Source organism: Mastigoproctus giganteus, unplaced genomic scaffold, assembly GCF_048544385.1.
Source record: "Mastigoproctus giganteus isolate SK-2022 unplaced genomic scaffold, ASM4854438v1 scaffold_16, whole genome shotgun sequence".
NCBI lineage: Eukaryota > Metazoa > Arthropoda > Arachnida > Uropygi > Thelyphonidae > Mastigoproctus > Mastigoproctus giganteus.
The window spans coordinates 2,501,491-2,522,850 of NW_028328293.1; the positions used below are offsets into that span (position 1 = coordinate 2,501,491).

Below are 21,360 nucleotides of genomic sequence, written 5' to 3' on the forward strand. Positions count from 1 at the left end.
TCTTGGGTTATAATTATGTCAAATTCCTTGTAGACATTGCTCCAGGCCCTTCCTCAGAGAAAAAAGTAACTTTTTTTTACCCTAATCACACTATAAACAGGTTCCGCATCTTCAGAAGAGCACCAAGAATTTACACTATATAAAGAACACGATCAATGTCCAGCAGGGCATATTTGGTTACCATGAGTATCCGATCATCATCAACTCCTGATAAAATTAGCAAGTCTAAGTGTTCCTCCCTTCTTTTAAAAGCACGTGAGGCAAACGTGTTCAGTGCTATAAATGCTGCTTGAGATCAGATAAGCACAGATTTATTTTCCATTGTGAAGGTATCTGAAACAAACTGGAGTTCACGCCTGTAGACTTGATAATATTGACAATCGAAAATAATGTGGTCAATACTCCCTTCCTTCCACAGAGACAAATTGGGGTAGGAGACAATTCTAATTTAACTAATTTGTTGTTAATACTCCCATGACTGGTGAGTAAAAATGTACCATATACTCCATATCAAGAGCAATAATTCCACTTTCCTTCCTTGGAATTAACTGAGTGTATGCCATACATTAACTGGAAGTGAATACTTCCAGCATCCACCAGCAAGCAACATACACCTGTTGCACTCACCTGTTGGAAGTGAAGACTTCCAACAGGTGAGTGCTTTTATAACAAGATGATGCAATGCTACTCTAATACAAGTATTACACAATTATGATGCAATATCATATTGTGTAATACTGTAGTTTTACAAGATGTAATAGTCTTGAGATGATATAATTTTACCTATAGAGGGAGTGCCTCCCCCCCCACAAAAAGGCAATATGAGATGCCAAACTCATGACCCTAATTACTTTTACTAGGCAGGTTGTGTTTGGGCAGAAATTGTCACAGGTTCAGCTTGGAATGAGCAGGACCAATAACCAAACTGTTGTTATTCAACAACCAATCAACAGCATGACAATTTTTGAACACTAATAACTCATCTTCCAGAAGTTTCCGTAGAAATTCATTGTAGAAATGCTGACTGACATCTTGGTTCAGTGGAATATATTTTTAATGTGCAATTCTATTAAAGTCAAAAAATATGATTAACTTGCTCTTTACATTCAAGCAGACCTGATCGTGTCAGCCTGAATGTGACAATTTCTGGCCAAAAGCAACAGTTGCCACAGTCTCTCACTTTCTGTATTTTCCAAACCAAGTTCATCATAATTTTTTCATTCTCTAAACCAAGAGTACCCAAACTACGGCCTGCAGATATTTCAATTAGATCGTAAAAATGAATGTTTATATTAGATCACAATAAAATTTATGAAAATCACATTTTACAGATTATTTTAAGATTCGTTGGTTGATTAATAGTAATAATTAATAGTGTTGACGCCTCTGTGTCATCAGCTTAGTCTTATTAGATAATAATTCTGTTATTTCCACTCAAAACTATTCTTTGAAACATTGTTAAAATAATCTGTTAAACTTGACCCTGTCATTAAATAGCAATATGCGTTAGAGACAGTAATTAGGGATTTCCTAATCCCTTGCCAACCTGCACACCAACCCTGATGTCCAGAGTATGGTAGCAAAGGTCACCCTAGGCGTCCACTACACAAGAATCCCGGATCCAGGATAAAACCTGGCACCAGCAGCAGCAGCATGGGCTGATTATTGGTATCGGTAAGATCCTGAATCAGCCTGAACATGAACCCTGATGTACAGAGTATGGGAGCAAAAGTCACCCGTGACTTCTACTATACAAGAACCCCGGATCCAGGACAAAAACATGACACTATCCTATTGGTTAATGGAGTTAATCCCTTTGCTATAAATTAACTGCTGGCAACCTGTATGCACTTAAAGTTTCTGGTAGCATCGGCAAGAGGAGGCTGTCGGCAGGTATGAATTTAATCTTTGTATTACCTTAGATTTCCTGTTTTCTATTGTAACAAAAATTCAAAACTTAATACTTTAGAATCGTAATTTTGTTAACTGTAATTATATTATTGGTAATTGTAACTGTAAAATCCTAAAATATTCAAATTTGTAGCCCTTTCTGTTCTCCCCACAACATCGTCTGATGATGGGTATTGATAAGATACTTGAAATGTTAACTTATTAAACTATATTATAATTAATAATATAGTTTAATAAGTTAAACTACAATATTATAATATAAAACTATAAGTTTTATATTATAAAAATGTAGTTTATTAGGCAAACAGCCTAATAAACTATATTATTAATTTCACAGGATATAAGAGTGACATAATATAATAATAAACTTTATGTTAAAATATTTCATAAAATTTTAAGACACATCAGTGCTTGCTTACTTCAAATATTCACGAGTATTTTTTTTTATTCCAGTGACCCCATAAAAATCATCACATCGAAATTGATGTTGAAAAAAAGAAAAGCTGATGCTGAGTGTCATGTTTTTAATGAGCAGTAGCGAATTAATTACTTTTTTGCACTGCTCAATGATACTTCCATATGTCTTACTTGCAATGAAGCACCACAAAACATGCCTCAAATTACAATAAATTTCAAGGAGCTTTGCTGCAGAAAAACTCCAAGAACTAACCCAAACTTTTCAAAGTCAACAACAGCAGATTAGAACTTTTACTCGTCAAAATTTATCTGCAGTTATAGCTAGTTTTCAAGTCTCCCAAATCATTGCCAAAGAAGGAAGGAAGGACCTTTACAGATTACGAACCTAAGGGGGCATAAATTCAAATTAAGAAAGGACAGATGTAGAATAGATGTGCGGAAATTTGCCTTTAGCCAGCGGGTGGTTAATTGCTGGAACAAACTTCCATCTGTCATTGTGGAAGTTGATAGGTTGAATAAATTTAAGGAGGAACTGGACAGGCATTTGGAGGGAATGGTGTGATTTTTTTTTTTTGGCTGATGCTGCATAAGCTCATACACTTGCTTTCTTGCATCACATACTACTACTACTACTACAGATGGAGAATTTGTAAAACGAATTTCTTTGGCAATTGCAGAAGAAGTATGTCCTGAAAAATTAAAGTAAAGTCTGTAAGTTTATCTTCATCAACTGTAACGAGAAGAAGTGAAGTGAAGATTTAGGGGCAGATGTTCAAAATCAACTCATAGAAAAAGTTTGTGAATTCACACATTTTTCAATAGCAATTAATGAGAGTGAAGATACAAGCCATACAGTTCATCAATTACTAATTTATATCCAAGGTGTAAATCAAAATTTTGCAGCAACTGAAGAGTTAGTAGCATTTAAAAGCTTGAAAGATACAAGTGAAAATATATTTTTGAGTGTCAGAAGAATCGATGGCCTCAAATTGAATTGGGATTTGCTATCAGTGGTTACGATGGATGGCACTAAAAATATGGTCGGTACTAAAATTGGGTTCATGGGTCAGCTAAATGGGTCATCTTGAGAGTAAAAATATTAAAAAACCAATGCAAGCAATTTCATTGTATAATTCACTAAAAGTCTTTGTGCAGAAAATTTTTCAGCGTGGATTCAGTCATGTCAACTGTTAATATCAACAGTAAATTTTATTCGCAAGACTGGTCTGAATCAGTGGCAATTCAAAAATTTTCTTGAAACTATCGAGGCTGAATACAGTGATTTGTTGTATACGATGGTTGAATCACGGTAACGTGTTGAAGCGAATTTTTGAACTTAGGATCGAAATAGATCTATTTATGAACAAAAAATTGAAACCTATTCTGGAACTGTCAGATCTCAAATGGTTGTGGGACCTTCCCTCTTTAACAGATATATGTGAACACCTGAATTTTCTTAATATGAAACTACAAGGACAAGACAAACTTATCAATGAATTGTATTATAATGTCAAAGCATTTGAAACAAAACTGGAGTTATTTACAAGTCTACTACTTCGGAATAAATATTCACATTTTCCATGTTGCGATAATTTATTTAAAAATATGCCTAGTTGTAATTTTAACACTGAAAATTTTGTTCAAAACATTAGTTTGTTGCAAGAAAATTTTGTGGGTAGAATTCTGATTTTAAAAATAACTCAAAGGAACTTTCTCAAAATCCATTTGATGTATACCTGTCAATGTTGATGAAAATTTACAATTAGAGTTGGTAGATCTTCAATCTAATGATGAACTGAAGACAATATTTAAAAATGAAAATCTAATTCAATTTTATTCAACATTATCTGAGTCAGATTATCCAAAAATTAAAAATTTTGCAAGAAAGGTTGCATCAATTTTTGGAAGTACACTAGACTCCAGCTAGTCCGAACTAATTGGGACCAAGCCCTGTTCGGATTAGCAGAATTTCGGATTAGCCGAATAACTGCAATAATGCAGAAGCAAGCAGTAAAACAGGTCTGGTTTATTAAGGAATGAATGTATAGTAAGCCTATTAGCGTTTGTACGCGAGCGTAACACACCGGAAGCAACCCCCCCCTCCACGCTATGACTAATTGCACGCGACATTGTGCATTAAACGTGAATGTTTATATCTTCGTTCTACATTACATTTTATAGTTTAGTTTAATTCAGTCTGCTGCCACAATGGCCACGAAACGGAAACACACAACGTGTGCGTTGAAAGATAATCTGGAAGTTTTGAAAAGGCTGGACAAGGGGGAAAGTGCAACGAAATTAGCAATAGAGTTTGGAATGGGCAAGGCCACAGTAACTGACTGGAAAAAAAACCGCGCAAAGATCGAGCAGTTTTGTACCTCTACTTCAGAAAAATCAGTTGAAAATCGACAAACAGTAAGGCCCTCAACGTTTGACAAGCTTGATGAAGCCTTATTCACGTGGTTCACTCAGGAAAGAGGAAGGGGAACACCCCTAAGTGAACCTCTTGTTAGAGAAAAGGCCATTCATCTCAACAAACTAATGAAAGGTGATGAATCATTTAGTGCGGGTACCGGTTGGTTTGATCGCTGGAAGAAGCGCCATGGGATTCTCCAGCTAACGATCACTGGGGAGCAATTATCAGCTGATCATGCTGCAGCAGAGAAATATTTGGGTGAGTTCGCTGATTTGGTATCACATTATTCACCTCAGCAGATATATAATGCTGATGAGACAAGTTTAAATTTTAAGGCTTTGCCCACAAAAAGTCTAGCATCTCAACAAGAAATGCGTGCCCCAGGTTTTAAAATGAATAAGGAGCGAGTGACGTTGATAGCTTGTAGTAATGCTTCAGGAAATCACAAGCTACCTTTGATGATGATCGGTAAATCAGCGAAGCCGAGAGCTTTTAAAAATATGAACATTAACATTCTTCCAGTTCATTATAAAAGTCAAAAAAAAGCTTGGATGAACAGACAGCTTTTCATTGAGTGGTTTCATAATCAATTTGTCCCAGCAGTGAAACGTTTCAGCAATGAAAATGATTTGCCACCTCGTGCCATTCTCCTCATAGACAATGCGCCGTCCCACCCAGACGTTTCCGAGATGACATCAGGGGATATAAAGGCAGCTTTTTTACCGCCTAATGTAACACCGTTATTACAGCCCATGGACCAGGGGGTGTTACAGTCTATCAAGCTTGCATACAGAAAGAAATATCTTAGGTCCTTGATAGAAGATAACACCAATTCACTTTCTTTACATGAGAAAATGAAACAAGTGAACTTAAAAGATGTTGTATATTGGGTTGCTGAGTCGTGGGAGGGTGTAACCGAGCAGTCCATACAAAGATCATGGAAGAAATTATGGCCCTCTCTCAGCTTTGTCAATAGCTCTGACGAAAACAATGACATAGAACAATTAATTCAGCTCATACAGGAAATTCCCGGGTGCGAGGAAGCAATAGAATCTGACGTTAACGAGTGGATTGCAGCGGATGGAATGGGTCATGAAAACCTGTCGGATGAGGACATCGTGGCAGCTGTCACCCAAGAAGACTCCAAGCAGAATGATGACGGGAGTGATGACGAGCCCGGTGTTTCTGCGGAACAACTTGTGTCGCACACAGACGCGACAGCGGCCCTTGACCTCGCTTTACGCTACTTAGAACAACATCCCAGCGCTACACCGGCAGACTACATGTTTATGAAGCGGTGGCGAAACATAGCATCATCTAGCCGATTTTCATCGTTACGTCAAAAGAAACTAACAGAGTTTGTTACTTCTGAAAAATGACTTTTGTTCCTGTTTTGGTGTGTAAGTATAGATCTGTAATTTTAATAGGCCATGTCAAACACTGATTTATTAATTTTGTATTAGTACAGTACTACAATAAAATACAATTGTTTTGTGGAATTCTAAATGTTTTTGTACCATTAATGCCATTTAAATTTAACTGGAAAATACAAAAAACGTATATTTTGCGAACTAAAAAATTTCCTCTCCACCGACCGAAACGTGTTCGGATTAGGCGGATGTTCGGATTAGCGGGGTTCGGATTAGCGGGAGTCCACTGTACATGTATATGTGAGCAGACCTTTTCAGAAATGAAATATGTAAAATCAAAATACGATCATGTATTTTAAAAAGTCATGTAAATGCGGGACCTGCATTTACATGACTTTTTAAGAATTGGGACTAGTACTTTAAAACCTCTAAAAACTACTTTAAAACTCTGCAGTGTATATATACTACATTCATTCATACAGAATCCGATTGCAGATGGTTTTATCTTAAAAAATACAAGCAGATCCTGCAAACACTTCAGACTTCAAGCTATCTAACATACTAGCAGGATGCAGGGGGGAGAGGTCTGGTCGGTGTGCTGCAAAGAGTTCCTGATATATACATGGAAATGTGACAACTTTAGCCAGCTCCTAAGGATAAAATCACAAGACTGAAGTTACATAAATTCAAGGAGGAAGGATTTGCTTTGCTGATGTGGTTATATTGTCCAACATAAAGTTTATATCTTGAACTAGTTCTTGAATCCTGTTATCAAAGGGATGACTAACAGCTTTACATGTATCATACAGATTTTCCCATCATGGTATACAGGGTGTTTCAGTTAAACGTTTCAGAACTTCTAAGAGGGGTAGGGTACATCCTGACAACTCGAAATCATATAGCAATGTGGGGTCGGAAATGCTTTCCTGAAGCGGTGTTGTACACAGAAGCACCATAAAGAAAAGAGACCCTAAGTGAGAAATCGTTTTAATAATACATGAAAAGAAGCAAAAGGTACATGGATTAAAGTAAGTGTTCGAAGTTTCTTCCACGGGCTACAATGCACGCCTCACATCTCCGACGCATGGACATCCGAACATTCTGGAATACTCCAGGCGAATTTCTTCGGCAGCTACTGCGATTCTTGCAACCAGCTCCTCAGCATTGTCAACAGGGGTGTCATAAACAAGCGATTTCATATGACCCCAGAAATAAAAATCAAGACATGATAGGTCGGGTGACCGAGCAGGCCAACGCACGGGACCACCACGTCCGATCCACTGTTGACCAAATGTGACATCCAGGTAGTTACGAACATCTCCGCTATAATGGGCAGGGGCTCCATCGTGTTGGAACCACATTGTCTGTTGCGTCGATGCAGAAATCTGTTCATCTCTCAAAAGTTGTGGCAATACTTGCTGCAGAAAGATCAAGTAGATAGGTCCGGTTAGACGACACGGTAACAGGTAAGGTCCGATGAGGTGATCTCCCATAATACCGGCCCATACATTGACCGAAAATCGAATCTGTGCTGCACGACGTCGTATTGCATGCGGGTTCTCGACCGCCCAGATATGGTCGTTATGCGTGTTGAAAATTCCTTCCCTTGTGAAGGATGCCTCATCGGAAAACAACACTTTCATGTATTATTAAAACGATTTCTCACTTACGGTCTCTTTTCTTTATGGTGCTTCTGTGTACAACACCGCTTCAGGAAAGCATTTCCGACCCCACATTGCTATATGATTTCGAGTTGTCAGGATGTACCCTACCCCTCTTAGAAGTTCTGAAACGTTTAACTGAAACACCCTGTATACATAGATGCCTATGTAGGATGGTCTGGAAGGGATTTTATTCTTATGGCAAATTGTAATGACTACTGATATCAAACCATGAATGGCAATTCATTGGTTTCAACATAAAGACTTTGAAAGAACACAATATGAAATGCTCTTGTGGCAATCCAGATGGCTCTGTGGTGGAATGAATCAAGCCACTGGAGAATATGGGTGGAGGAAAGTCAGTTTTTTATCACAGATAAGTTCCAAAAATTTTGTTTCTGTTACAACAGGAATTGCATTTTGTCTGAGTTCAGGGTCAGTGAGTAGATCCCATTTGTGGAAAAAATGTTTTCTGCTTAAAAGATGAATGGTTTTTTAAAATGGTGGTTGATTGCTGGAACAAACTTCCATCTCTTGTTGTGGAAGTTGATAACCTAAATAAATTCAAGGCTGAACTAGACAAACTTTTGGAGTGACTGGATGGGTGAAACGGGAAGGGTTTTTTTTGGCTGATGCTATATAAGCTTGCTTTCTTGCATCATATGCACCTCTACTAATGCTAAAATGATCCAAAGTGGCCAGGTTTTGTTGGAAGCCACACTCTATTGCTGAAACAGTCATTTGCTTCAAGGTAATATATAATGCAAGCATTGACCATTTTTTCCAAGACCTTACATAAGCAACAGAGTGGTAATTACAACGATATTTGGGGCACCTTTTGACTTTGGGAATGTAAGGACGATTGCTCTATACCAAGAATTGGGAAACATCCTACAAATAAATCTGAGATAAGTTAGAGAGATACAGAAACAGCTCTAGAGAATGGGATAAAAGGTGCTTTACCATCATATACTGAATATCATCTAGGCCTGCAATGCCGGCCTAGATGATATTCAGTATATGATGGTAACGAGTACTGCAAGGTAACGCAAGGTACTGCAAGGTAACGAGTGTGATGGTTAATTAAATTTGAGTGAAAGGCAGATTATAAGGCATAGCTCTGCTTGAAGAAAAGTTGAGTTTATGTTTCTCAACTTGCTTCTTTAAAACCAGAAACTGTACTGAGTTTGATGTTTCAGCAGATATGCTAGAAAATACTTCTCTTAGAGCAGTGGTGTCCAACCAATGACCTGCAGGCCAGACATGGCCCGCGAATAATTTTTATACAGCCCGTGCAGAAGGTGGACTAAAACAGCATTTTAGAGAGTCGTGCCACTGCGTGTACATACATGCAAGCATCGAGCTTGACTGTATTAAACGTGCGCCTGCAGTTCAGTAGATTCATATGAGTATATACACTAAATGGTTATGTATGCATCAGTCTTTTTATATTATGAAATTCTACTAACACAAAATCAAGGAAATTCATCTATTGGAAGCCACACTGGAAATGAAAAAAAAAAACTGGTGTAAAACTGATAACACTACAATGTGCATTTTATTAAAAAAAAGTTTGTTTATTGTAATTGTTTTTAGGAAACAATATTGGTACATCACGTTTTCTGGGTGTATATTTGATCTTCTAACGAAATTTCAAGAAAATATATTTATTATTAATTCTGTTACAAACTTCGAAAAATGGTGTGCAAAAGAATAAAAATATCCTCCGCTGTGAATAGTGGATTATTTTTTGTAATGTGTATTATTACAAAAATTATAATATTTTGTAACAATACAAAGAACGCTACGACTAATGGATTGTTCACAAAATATTGTTATTATTTGTATTGTTACAAAATATTTCAATATATCCTTGGAGTGCATTTCATGTTATCACAAAGGGAGAAATTCATTTTTAGTACAAGCCAAAAACAAATTCATCATCCAGGGTCATATACTGTTTGAAGTCTACATTTCCTGTTTTGAGCTGCAATAAAAAGATATGCCCTATTGAAAAATTGATTTACTCTCTCTCTCTCTCTCTTTTGGTTTTACAATAACTTGAGAAGGAGTTGTTTCCTCACAATGAATACTGTCCAGATTACAAGCCATTACTGCTCCACTTTGTCTTCTAAATTGCATTGTCTTGACATTATCCCCTTTGGGAATATTGGCAAATACTTACATCTGTTAGAAGCAGAAAACAGTTTATATTCCCCCACCGTAACAAATTATCTTTGGTAACATAAAGTGTAACTTCCTGTTTGATTTTACCGAAAGGGACTTCTCAGAATAAAACACCTATTGTTACTGTCTTCACTGAAGTTGACATCATTTCCAGGTGGAATATTGACAAGTACTTTCCATCCATTTGAAGCAGTAAACATTCCCCACTAACAACATTACAGGATTACTTTACACGCAATAAAGGATTACCACTGGTTAATTTTATGAATGTTCATGCAAAGTTGCTTCGCCACCAGTTTTCAAAGTTTATTACACAGCTATCTATTGATAGCTGCTTTATAAATTTTGCAGTCGCGTTTGACTGTACCAAACGTGTACCTGTAGCCCAGCGCAGCCATACAAGTATGTAAGGTAAATGCAGTTATGTATGTATCAATCTTTTCATGTTGTGAAATTCTATTATTTTGATATTACTTGTTCATTTTATTGAATTATTATTAATTTGTACTGAATTCAAAAATTGTCCTTAAAAATGTCCCAAAAGAGGAAAGCTGATTTGGAGTTTCGTGTTTTTAATCAAAGGTGAACTGAAGACTATTTCTTCATTGAGTACGATGAAAAAGCAGTGTGTTTGGTGTGTAAGGAGACTGTGTCAGTTTTTAAAGAATATTATTTAAAATGACACTGATTCCAAGCATAAATTTTATGATATATATAAAGGGGTGTTCCAAAAAGGAAAGTGTTCAAAGTTGCAAAACGAATTAAGAAAACAACAAAGCACACTGAAAATGTATCAGTCAAAAATTTTATCTGTTTTTAGTGCCAGTTATCAAGTTGCACATTTGATCGCTTTTGAAAGTAAACCATTCAAGTGATGGTGAATTGTTAAACGGTGTTTGTTAAAAGTAGTGGAAGGAATATGTCCGGAGAAATGAACAGTGATACAAGACATTAGTTCGTCTGGACAAACAATTATGTGAAGAGTAGAATATATTGGAAAGAATTTGTTCAAACAACTTTTGGAAACCATAAAACAAATGAAATATTTTAGTGTGGTACTGGATGATAGTACTGGTGTAAATGACAGAGCCCAATTCCTTAACTTCACACGTGGAATTAATGCTAATTTTGTACCAGTTGAGGATTTTGCTGATCTACAGAATATGCACGGAACAACTACAGGTGAAAATCGTTTTTGAAAATTTTTGTCAATCTATTGAAAAGTTAGAATTAAATATTAAAAATCTGGTAGAAGCCGCAACTGACGATGCAAAAAATATGACTGGTAAAAACATTGGGCTTATGGGTAGAATAACCAAGAAAATGATAGATATCGGAGCTGAACCTCCGATTGGAATTCACTGCATTGTGCATTAAGAAGTTCTCTGTGGGAAAGTATTGGATCTCTAACACGTTAAGAATGTGGTTATTTCAACTTACTGTAAATTTTATAAGATCACATGGCCTTAATCACCGTATGTTTCAACGGTTTATTTCAGAAATTGAAGCTGAATACGATAATGTAATTTTACATGGTTCAGTGAGATGGCTTAGTCGTGGCAAAGCGTTATATCATTTCTTTAAACTTCGCCATGAAATCGATATTTTTATGACAGAAAAAGGAAAACCAATAAAACAACTATCAAATATGGAGTGGCTGTTTGATCTTGCAATTCTTACAGACATTTCTAGTAAATTAAATGCTCTTAATTTAAAACTACAAGGGAAAGGAAAATTGGTCTCTGATTTGTACGATGACATCAAATCATTTCAGAATAAGTTATTATTTGAATCCCAAATTGAGCGAGACAATTTAGTTCACTTTGAATGTTGTACCGAGCTAAAAAAGAAACACACATTTCCAAAGAATCATTGCCTCTCATTATTAAAATTACTTTTTTTGACGAGTTTGAAATTCGATTTGCTGATATAAAATCCCATGAAAAAGACAAGCTTTTTGAGAATCCATTTATTTCTATAGCTGAAAACTACAATCCCAGCTTGCAGCTTGAAATTATTAATCTTCAAGCCAAAACATTGTTCAAAAATAAGTATATGGACTGCGAAAATAAACTACTTGAATTCTACAAGGCTCTCCCATCTGAAGATTTTCCGCTAATAAAAGAAAATGCCATGAAAATGGCTACTTTGTTCCGATCAACGTATGTTTGTGAGCAAGTTTTTTCACGCATGAAATCAAATAAATATTTTAAAAGAAACAGAATAACAGATGAGCATCCATATTTATTCCGTATTGAGAATTGGCATCACAAATTTTCAACCAAATTTTTAACAGTTATCTAAAAATATCCGCCTCAATCATCTCATTAAACATTAAGTTTGTTCAGTGAATGTTCAGTGTATTGTGTGTTGTACTTATTAAAATTTTTGAATATTTTCGATTTTAGGTGTGGTATTATATTTATTTATTCACCTTAATATTGAAAGCAGTGATCCTTTTCAGGTTTTAAATTTTCTAATGCAAGCATATAAAAGCAAAAGTAAGGTATTAAATAAAAAGTAAGATATTTTTTTAAAAACTTTTGTAAGTCATATTTTATAATTTTAATAAAATATAAAAAATAAATCACTGACAGATTTGTTGCACCTAAAAGTGTTGGGAATTTGCATTTTTTATATATAGCCTGAAAATAAAAATGGTAACATGAAAACAGAAACTTCCCTTTACATGTAACAAGGCATGGGAATGTAACACCCTAATTCTTCTTGAGAATCACTGTGCAGCCTGCAAAACAAATTGAACTTTGAATATGGCCCCTGTACAGAAAAAGGGTGGACCCCACTGTCTTAGAGTATTGGCAATAGCAGTTGGGCCTGTTATTGTACACCCATTATGCTCCAATACAGAGGAAGGAAGGAAGTGATGTATATTTACCCTTCATTTTCTAAATTTTATCCTAGATGACTTTGGCACTAGTCATCTAGTTAATTGAGGATGTAAACTAGAGACCCAGCATGCTTTTGGCTCTGACGACATATAAACCATAAACTACTCTTTGGCACAGGCACATTTAGAAGCTACACGGTTTAAAGGCTATAGGGTGTTTGGTGATGGGGTAAAGTTGAAATTTCCTCATGCCTGCTTTTGTGCCTTCCTTGCTTCTTTACTTGGTTCCACTATGGCTTTCGGGAATGTGGAAATTGAGAGGATGTTTTTGGAATTGCAACTGCCGCTGTGATCACTTCACTGCATCATCAATTGAATCCTGCTGGATTTCAACAGAAACATTTCCTCAAACTGCATGAATGTACTTCAATCTGATCAAATTCTACTGTGGGATTCTATATGAATGGCAAGGTTTTCTGCCAGGTGGATATAACAGGAAAGTGATTACCTTCCTGTTATATCCACCAGGAACCTTATCCACCATAAGGTTCCTGTTCCACCTCACAAGAAAGCAGAGGAAGTAGGGAAGGAAATCAATGGCAGAGAATGTGAGTGGAAATGGGTGTTGATTTCCACATTTAATAAGGTCATTATTGTTCAGCATATGTTCAACAATATGGTCTAGTTCATTAATTTCTGTACTCCCCCCACAGGGTATTATGTCTATTAAAGTCTCCAAGAAGTATGAATGGAGAAAGCAATTGAAAAATAAGATCAAGGTCTGCCTAGGTGGTTTGCCCCAGGAGGCAAACATACAGAATTGATTGTGAGGAAGAAACCCCACTGCTAGATGGATTGCCACTGCTTTTAAGTTAATGTTCAATTGAACACATGTGAAACTGATATGATTACCCACAAGGACTGTGACTCCTCAATGGGCTGGATCATCCCCTTCATGTCTTTTACGGATGTTAGCAAAGGATTGTCTTTTTTTTCTTTTAGATATGTTTCCTGCAAACAGACACAAACAGATTCATGTTTATGCAACAGCAATTTGGCATCCTCCACATTTTGTTGGAATCCAAAACAATTCCACTGTAAGTATTTAGCCATTACTGCACAGCATGGGTTTAATGAATTGTTAGCTAGCTTCTGAAGTGATGTGGGTTTTGATTTACACACTTTGATTTCAAATCTACTTTTGGGAAATAGCAGGTACCCAGTATCCATATCTTCCTCGGGATACAGATCATTTTCTTTGTTTACTTCAATGGAATCTAGTAACCAACTAACATTTTGGGTCTTAGTGGTGGGGGTTGTTTCTTAAGCTGCTACTGCCTTTGTTGGTATTGAGATAGGTGTAACTACCGATTTTTATTTATGTGCTTGTGCCAACAAGTAACAAGAATGTGGAGTAAAAGATTCATGTAGTGAGACCAAAATATCCATTTGTATTGATGCAGAACACTAGCACACAAAACCACTTGAGAATAGGATTTCTCATTATTTACTGGTGTGATCTGTTTCTTTGCTTCCGTAAATGGGATATTTTGCTCTGTCTCGATTTTCTGGATTTGTTTCTCATCTTTCCACTGTTTGCAGAGCATTCTTTGGTGTCATGTTCCTTTTTTCTATACTGAGCACAAGCAGGAGAGTCACAACATGCCATCTGAAAGTGGCCATATTTTCTGGCATCTAAAACATAATGGATTGGGAATGCATAGCCTTACAGGACAGTTCAAATATCCTGCCCTGATGGAGGTAGACAGTTAAGGCATGTTAAATGTAAGGATAAGAACCCTAGTTGGAATTAGTTTTTCCTCCTTATGCATGAATATCCTCTCAATGGCTGTCACACTTGGTCTCCCAACAGTTCGATGCATATCTCCTCTTCCGATGTTTCAAGGAGATCCCACTTGGCAACAACACCACATGATGTATTGAGTGTTCTGTGTGGTGTTCTGTCTAGAATGCCTCCATTATTTGGTGCTAACTTGCTTTGCATATATTTCCTGAAAATTACAATTTACAGAGTGTGATGTGAAAAAGTATCTTCTGACATTATAAATTAGAACCAATGTTCGGTATCTTGGTTGAAAGTTACAGTAATAATTCTTTATCTGTGATTTAGGAAAGCCTCTGTAAATTCAGTGGCTTTCTTAAATGTCTGTATTGCTAATATTAAAAATAAATTTAAAATAATACTGCTAATTTTAATAAGAGGAAGCCATAAATCTACACTGAAGCCACACTTACCCCCATTATTATGCATATGGACAGTTGCCAATATCACTAATAGCAAGTGTGGAAAAGGCTTCCAACAGAATACATCAAAACAATGACCCTCACATATATCAAAGGTTTAACGAAAAATAAGACTTAAGAGGCCTAAAACTTCCCCAAATTGGGACAAACACTTTTTGCATCATTATCAAGGGGACAGTAAAGAACATGCATGTGACCCTCTAAAACTTAACTACTATATATGGGAGGAGGGGGAGCAAAGGATCAGAGAGAACTGCAAACTAACTCTGTGTGTAATTCAATGTACTTCCATGCATCAGAAATAATAAAGGGTCAAGCAACCCTTTATTATTTTTGATGCATGGAACTGCATCAAATTATTTCTGATGCACTAACTAACTGTTTGTTGTTTGTTATTTTGTTTTTAGGAGCATTAGCAACTAAGCCATATTGCTCCATGGATATGCGGTGGTCATTCCCTGACCTTTCCGCATCCTCCATATTTGGTGGTGACGGGCTCGAACCCCGGTCTAATCAAGAAGCGTGTGCTACGCACTGCTGCTCCTTCCCACCGGGCTACGGAGGCGCCACACTAACTAACTGAATTACAATATAATTTCATATCATAACAATAAGTAGCTTACAATAATTTGACTGATAATAGAAATACTATCAAATCTGAATCTGTAATTATGGGATACAGGGTACTGACTAAGATCAAATACTCCAAAGTGATCGGCATCAATTGATTTTATGTGGTTATACGGACTCAGTTAATACAGACAGACTTACAATTTGTAATATGGATCTTAAAGAAAGCTTCTAAATTTTACAGAAGACCTTGGTAACGAATCACTGGTAACAAATTATCTATCTCCTACCATCTAAGCCAAGGGTGGGCAACCTTTTTAAATGGCGGGCCAAATAAAATGTCTGTGAGGTACATGTGGGCCAAATGTTTTTTAGATTTCCATGATTTTTACGATTATTAAAATGGCATATAATGAAAAAATTGTCATACATGGTTTTATGTTATTTATTGTAATATTTATACATATTCATACATATAATTAATTTTATTAATAAGAAAAACAAAATAAAAATTCAAGATAAAATCAAAAATACAATTAAAAGTATACAATTATAAAAAAATTAAATCGAAAATTATTATAATTTCAAAGGTTTTACAAAACCTTAATAATCTCAGATTTTCAATTATGCAGTGCTATAGTGTCAATAAATACCTTCATAAAAATAAAATGGTAAATCCCCTCCAATTTATTTACTTTTAACCGTTGATTTTTCACTGACATTTTCCATTGAAATGCACAATACGCTTGCACATTCTGCAGAGAGTCTGGGAACTACTACTCGCAGCATGCAAATCTATGCCTGCTTACCAGTGTTGCAGAAGCTATGTTTGCTTACTGTTTGGCAACGCTGCTGCTTACTTGAGCTGTGATATATGGCACAAATTCAAATGATTCATTAGATGTTGCGCAATCAAAATGTTAAAAAAAATTAACAGCAAATATAATAAAAATTACAATAAACATAATTTCATGATATATATCCTGAAAACAACCTCAGGATTAAGCATATTCATGTGCCTGGTGTTGCCCACCCGTGTTCTAAGCCTTAAACTCATAAAAAAGTAAAGTAAACTGCAGCCATGATCAACCCACTGCAGGATGTAAGCCTCCTCAACAATTCATGTTGAGGGAAATGGACCACAATCTGCCACGCCGGTCCAGTGCAAGTTGGCAGAGCGACCGTATTTAGCAGTCAGGGGCTTGAATCTCGGTCTACTCAAGGAGCGTGCACTACTGCACTCCCACTCATGACCACTCGGCTACGGAGTAACCTCCGTAGCCTAGTAACTACCGAGTATGGTACTAAAGTAATGTAGGTTCTTATACCTTTCATTTTTTGGGATTATCATTAAAAAAAAAAGAAAGAAAAAAAGTAATATCAGCAATGCTTTAAGAAATACTGCATATCAAATGCAACCTGATATGCAGTGAAAACTGTGATTTGGAAGTACAGTGGAATCTACTTAACAAGAAAACAGTTAACACAATGCATGTTGGATCCATTCCGGCACCTCACTTAACATGAAATAGTTTATGTGAAAAAGCACTTAACATGAAAATATTTTTTAATTCTAGGAAAATTTGATTTTTTGGATAACATGATATGCATTTGATACTGTTTACTCCTTCACTATGCCTTTCAATGGGCTATTTTTCTTCCAAAAATCAACACCATCCAATGACATTTTCCATGAACTCACCACTACAAAAAAAATCTAAGCATACCTCAACTTTCCCTATGCTTCACACTCTTATTGACCAAAGCTATTATTAGCGTAACAATCTCTAACCATCCCCAGGGATTCACATCTGGTGAGTATGGGCTTGGCACACCCAGAGTCCTCAACTGGATATCATCATTCTTCTCTTTCTTGGTGGTTGCTGTCTGTCTCTCTCTCTCTCTCTCTCAGGGTAACTCGTGAATTTGTTTTGGCTGGTGCAGCATAAGCCTCGGGTTTCCTTGCACCATATGGCTAATAATAATAACCATTCGTTTATTTTCTCAGTGAAGCAGGCTAATTACAACAAACAAATCAAGTCCTCTTATTTACCTTATCTATATTTGCAATGCCTCCCCTTTTCTCATAATACAGTTTATTGTGATACTACAAATCAATAACCACTGAATTAAATGCATTTCACCATTGAATACAACATGGAAGCAATGCCTGTATTTAAATAAGCCACTTTATGAAACTCTTATTATCCACTGAGTTCAATTTACAATACAGCATGTACAGTTTAAAAATTTTTGTTTTTTAAAAGTCTCATAAGCTCGTATTAAACATGGTCAGTAAAATCTGTCAAAAGAATGCACTATTATTGAAAATGAAAATAAAATTGCCAAACCAAAACTCTTCAGATTGAAATTCTAAATTCAACTTTGTTAAAAATCATAAACATCTGTCAATAACTAATTTCTGTGTTTGAGAGTAGCAAATTTGAACCAGAAAGAAAGCATTTAAGCAAAGCAAAGCAAAGATTTAGATGCAGCACACTGCAAAGACAACTGTAATGTTGAGATTAAAAAAATATATATTGAAATTATACAGTAAATAAATTTATTGTGTTCATTTAATTAGTGTAACCCAGAGATCCCCAAACTTTCTCTGTTCACGGCACCCTTTGTCTCAATCATTTTTTCACGGTGCCCTTAAGTGTCTCAGTAATTTTTTCATGGTGCCCCAGGCCAAAAGAAATACCTAACAGTTCCATTTATTAAGTAGTTAGATCCAAACAACTTAATAAATAATGTTAAAAACCGTGAACTACCTCAAGCTTTTACACATGGTGTCTGAAAGATGTCGAGTATCACTGTATTTCCCTTGAAAATTTAAAATACCCCTGGGTGCCCCTGTGAGTTCGCTGTGCTGCCCCAGGGCACTTCGGCGCACAGTTTAGGAACCGCTGGTGTAATCATTTATTTTGCTGATATGAAAAACATTTCCATGATGTGAACTTGGTTGACATGAAATTCAGATAACATGAAATAGCAAAATAAATGATTACATTAATTAACTGAACACAATAAATATATTTATATTTTGTGCTAACCAGGTTCCACGGCAGTAGGTGATATAATCAGTAATTAAGGGCAGATGGTGTTAAGAAGTATATACAAATTTAGACTAACCTTTCAAATTCTGCTGACCTTTGTAAGAATATTAAGAAATTTTAGCTTTATATAAGAATTTACATTCACAACTGACTTAGATTCAAAACAGGCTGTATATACAGGGTGTCTCAAAAATACACGGCATAACTTCAGGAATGAGTTCCTCATGTGTAGACAATAAAAATATTTTATATCAACATAGTTCCGGAAATGCTTGGTTCCCGAGTTATTAACCGGAATGTCTTATCTCCCACAGGTGATTTCCTTCATCACAAGGTACTGACAGAATCTGGTGGTTTTCCATTCCGACCATGTACTCAAATCAGGAGCAAGCGGATATGCACTTTATGAACGGTTTGGCAGACAGCAATGCTCTGGAGGCTCGTTGTTTGTACCACGAAAGGTTCCCAGAATGAAGATGTCCAGACAGGAAAATGTTTGAAGGTATCCATCGCCGCCTTTGTGGGACCTTTACACCTCGTGCTGCCGACAGAGGATGACCAAGATCTACGACTCCTGAAGTAGAGGAGGAGATTTTGGATGTTGTGCATGCCACTCTTGGAATCAGCACACGCAGAATACCATTTAAAGTCATTGGTGTATTCGACTCAGGTAGCTGATGTGGATACTCTCCGCAATCGAATCGTGGCAGGTTGTGAGACAATACGAAACATGTCAGGAATTTTGCATTGTCTTCGTGAGTCCATGAGACGTCAGTGTGAGGCCTGTATTCAGGCAGAAGGTGGACATTTTGAACAATTACTATAAGGTGATGTGAACAGTTAAGTGTCATAGACAGACCTTCAAAAAAAACTCGGAAACCAAGCATTTCTGGAATTATGTTGATATAAAATATTTTTATTGTCTACATATGAGGAACTCATTCCTGAAGTTATTTATGCCGTGTATTTTTGAGATGCCCTGTATAGTAAAATTCAATTTTATAATGTTTATGGTTCCACTCAAAGCAATCACACACTAAAAGAAATATATGCTATATATAAATTGAAACTTACAGGAAGACAAATTAGAAGGCTCTAAAACCTCTCCATTTGTAGCTATATTATCTTCAACTCGTTTAAAAGCAGGTGTAGAAACTGCAGATCCTCCATGAGTGGGAACACTTGGATCCTAAAAAATGAAATCATTTTAATGCTATAACAGATATGACAACCATTGCCTCTTTCACTCATTTATACTGTATACCATATGATAATTTTCAATATTTCAAATGGTAGGTATTAAAAGCCTGAAAATAGTCTTTCCAATACAAAATCTTAGTCAAGTGACCACAACACTAACTATGCAAACAGCCATATTCAAATGTTCAACACAGATAATTCTAGTCAATATATTTAAAAACAAAGTTTACTTGATAATTACATAAAGAAAACTACAATATATAACAGAATATACAGCACAAAAATTTTATGGAATATTATAAGAGACTCTAAACTTTTATTATTTAACAAACAAAAATTTAAAAGCAGTCTTTTTGACACTTTTCTACAAAATTTTAAACATAATGCAAAATCAGTTTTTTTTTTTGAATTCTCAGTTATGTTTTTACATTGTCTGTAGCATGAGAATGCCTAGTTAAATCTTGTGACCTAAGCGATTACATTTGATAGGGTGGTAATGCTGATTCTTGTTTGGAATTTTTCATTAAGGTATTCCTGACAAACATCCTAACTTCTAAGGAATAATATGGATAACTACCATCCTATATGAAAAAGAAGTTGTTCCTTCAATTTTAGAACAAGCAAAATCTTTCATGATTGATAAATCATGAATGATTTTGATGAAGTGCTGCTGAAGTAAATTTTCTGTTTAAAAAAAAAAGCCGAACAATTCCTTTAGGGAAATTATAGCCTAAATAGCAAATATATCTGGAAAGTTGTCTTTTCAATTTGAATATTAGGGTTCTCAGTAGTCAATAAACATAACTGTGTTGGTTAACACGCCAAATGAGTTTGAAAACTGTCTCACAAGACTACATGATTTTGCTGGGCACATTTTCATTATTTCTGCACATCTAGAGATACTTTTCTGAAAAGTCAACTCTCCTATCTAGTTCACTCTCATTAAGCATGTGGCAGCACAACATAAGAACATGAAATGTGCGAAAAATGTCTCACAAATCTTAAGCATTTCTGTATATTATTTGGGAGGGGAGAAGGTAAGTTCGATCCAGAGCATGCTTAATATGGGCTGAAAATGATCTTCAGCTTATAATGAGATAGTAATACTTCCTGTCTCATCAAAATGCTTAGAACGTTCCCTTTGGCTTACCACACTTGAATTTGCAATAAAGTTTTAATACAAGAATTCATCTTGAGTTATCAAATCAGCTATGATGCAAAAAACTTTACTTCCTGCTCCAACAAAAAAAAAAAAAAAAAAAAAAATAAATAAATAATAAAACTTTCTAGATACACCTTTAAATATATATACAGTATACAGTAAATTCCTGTTAGAATACCCTGCTTATAGCACTATCCTGCTTTTGGTGCACTTTTCTTCTGGTCCGAAGATTATTCCTATGGGGGGGCACCTTACAGTGCTCTTTTTGCTCACTCCACATAAAAACGGAAATAA

At 35.8% G+C, this 21,360-nt stretch overlaps 1 protein-coding gene across 3 annotated transcripts in view; it reads right to left on the reverse strand.

Annotated features, from left to right (window-relative positions):
* Positions 1-21,360, reverse strand: part of aPKC (protein kinase C iota type) — a 424,352-nt gene that overhangs the window by 250,545 nt on the left and 152,447 nt on the right. For all 3 annotated transcript variants that reach the window (XM_090389406.1, XM_090389407.1, XM_090389405.1), the window contains one exon: positions 19,779-19,893. In XM_090389406.1, coding sequence (XP_090245532.1) covers positions 19,779-19,893 — 115 coding nt within the window. The remainder of the gene's footprint in view (positions 1-19,778; positions 19,894-21,360) is intronic.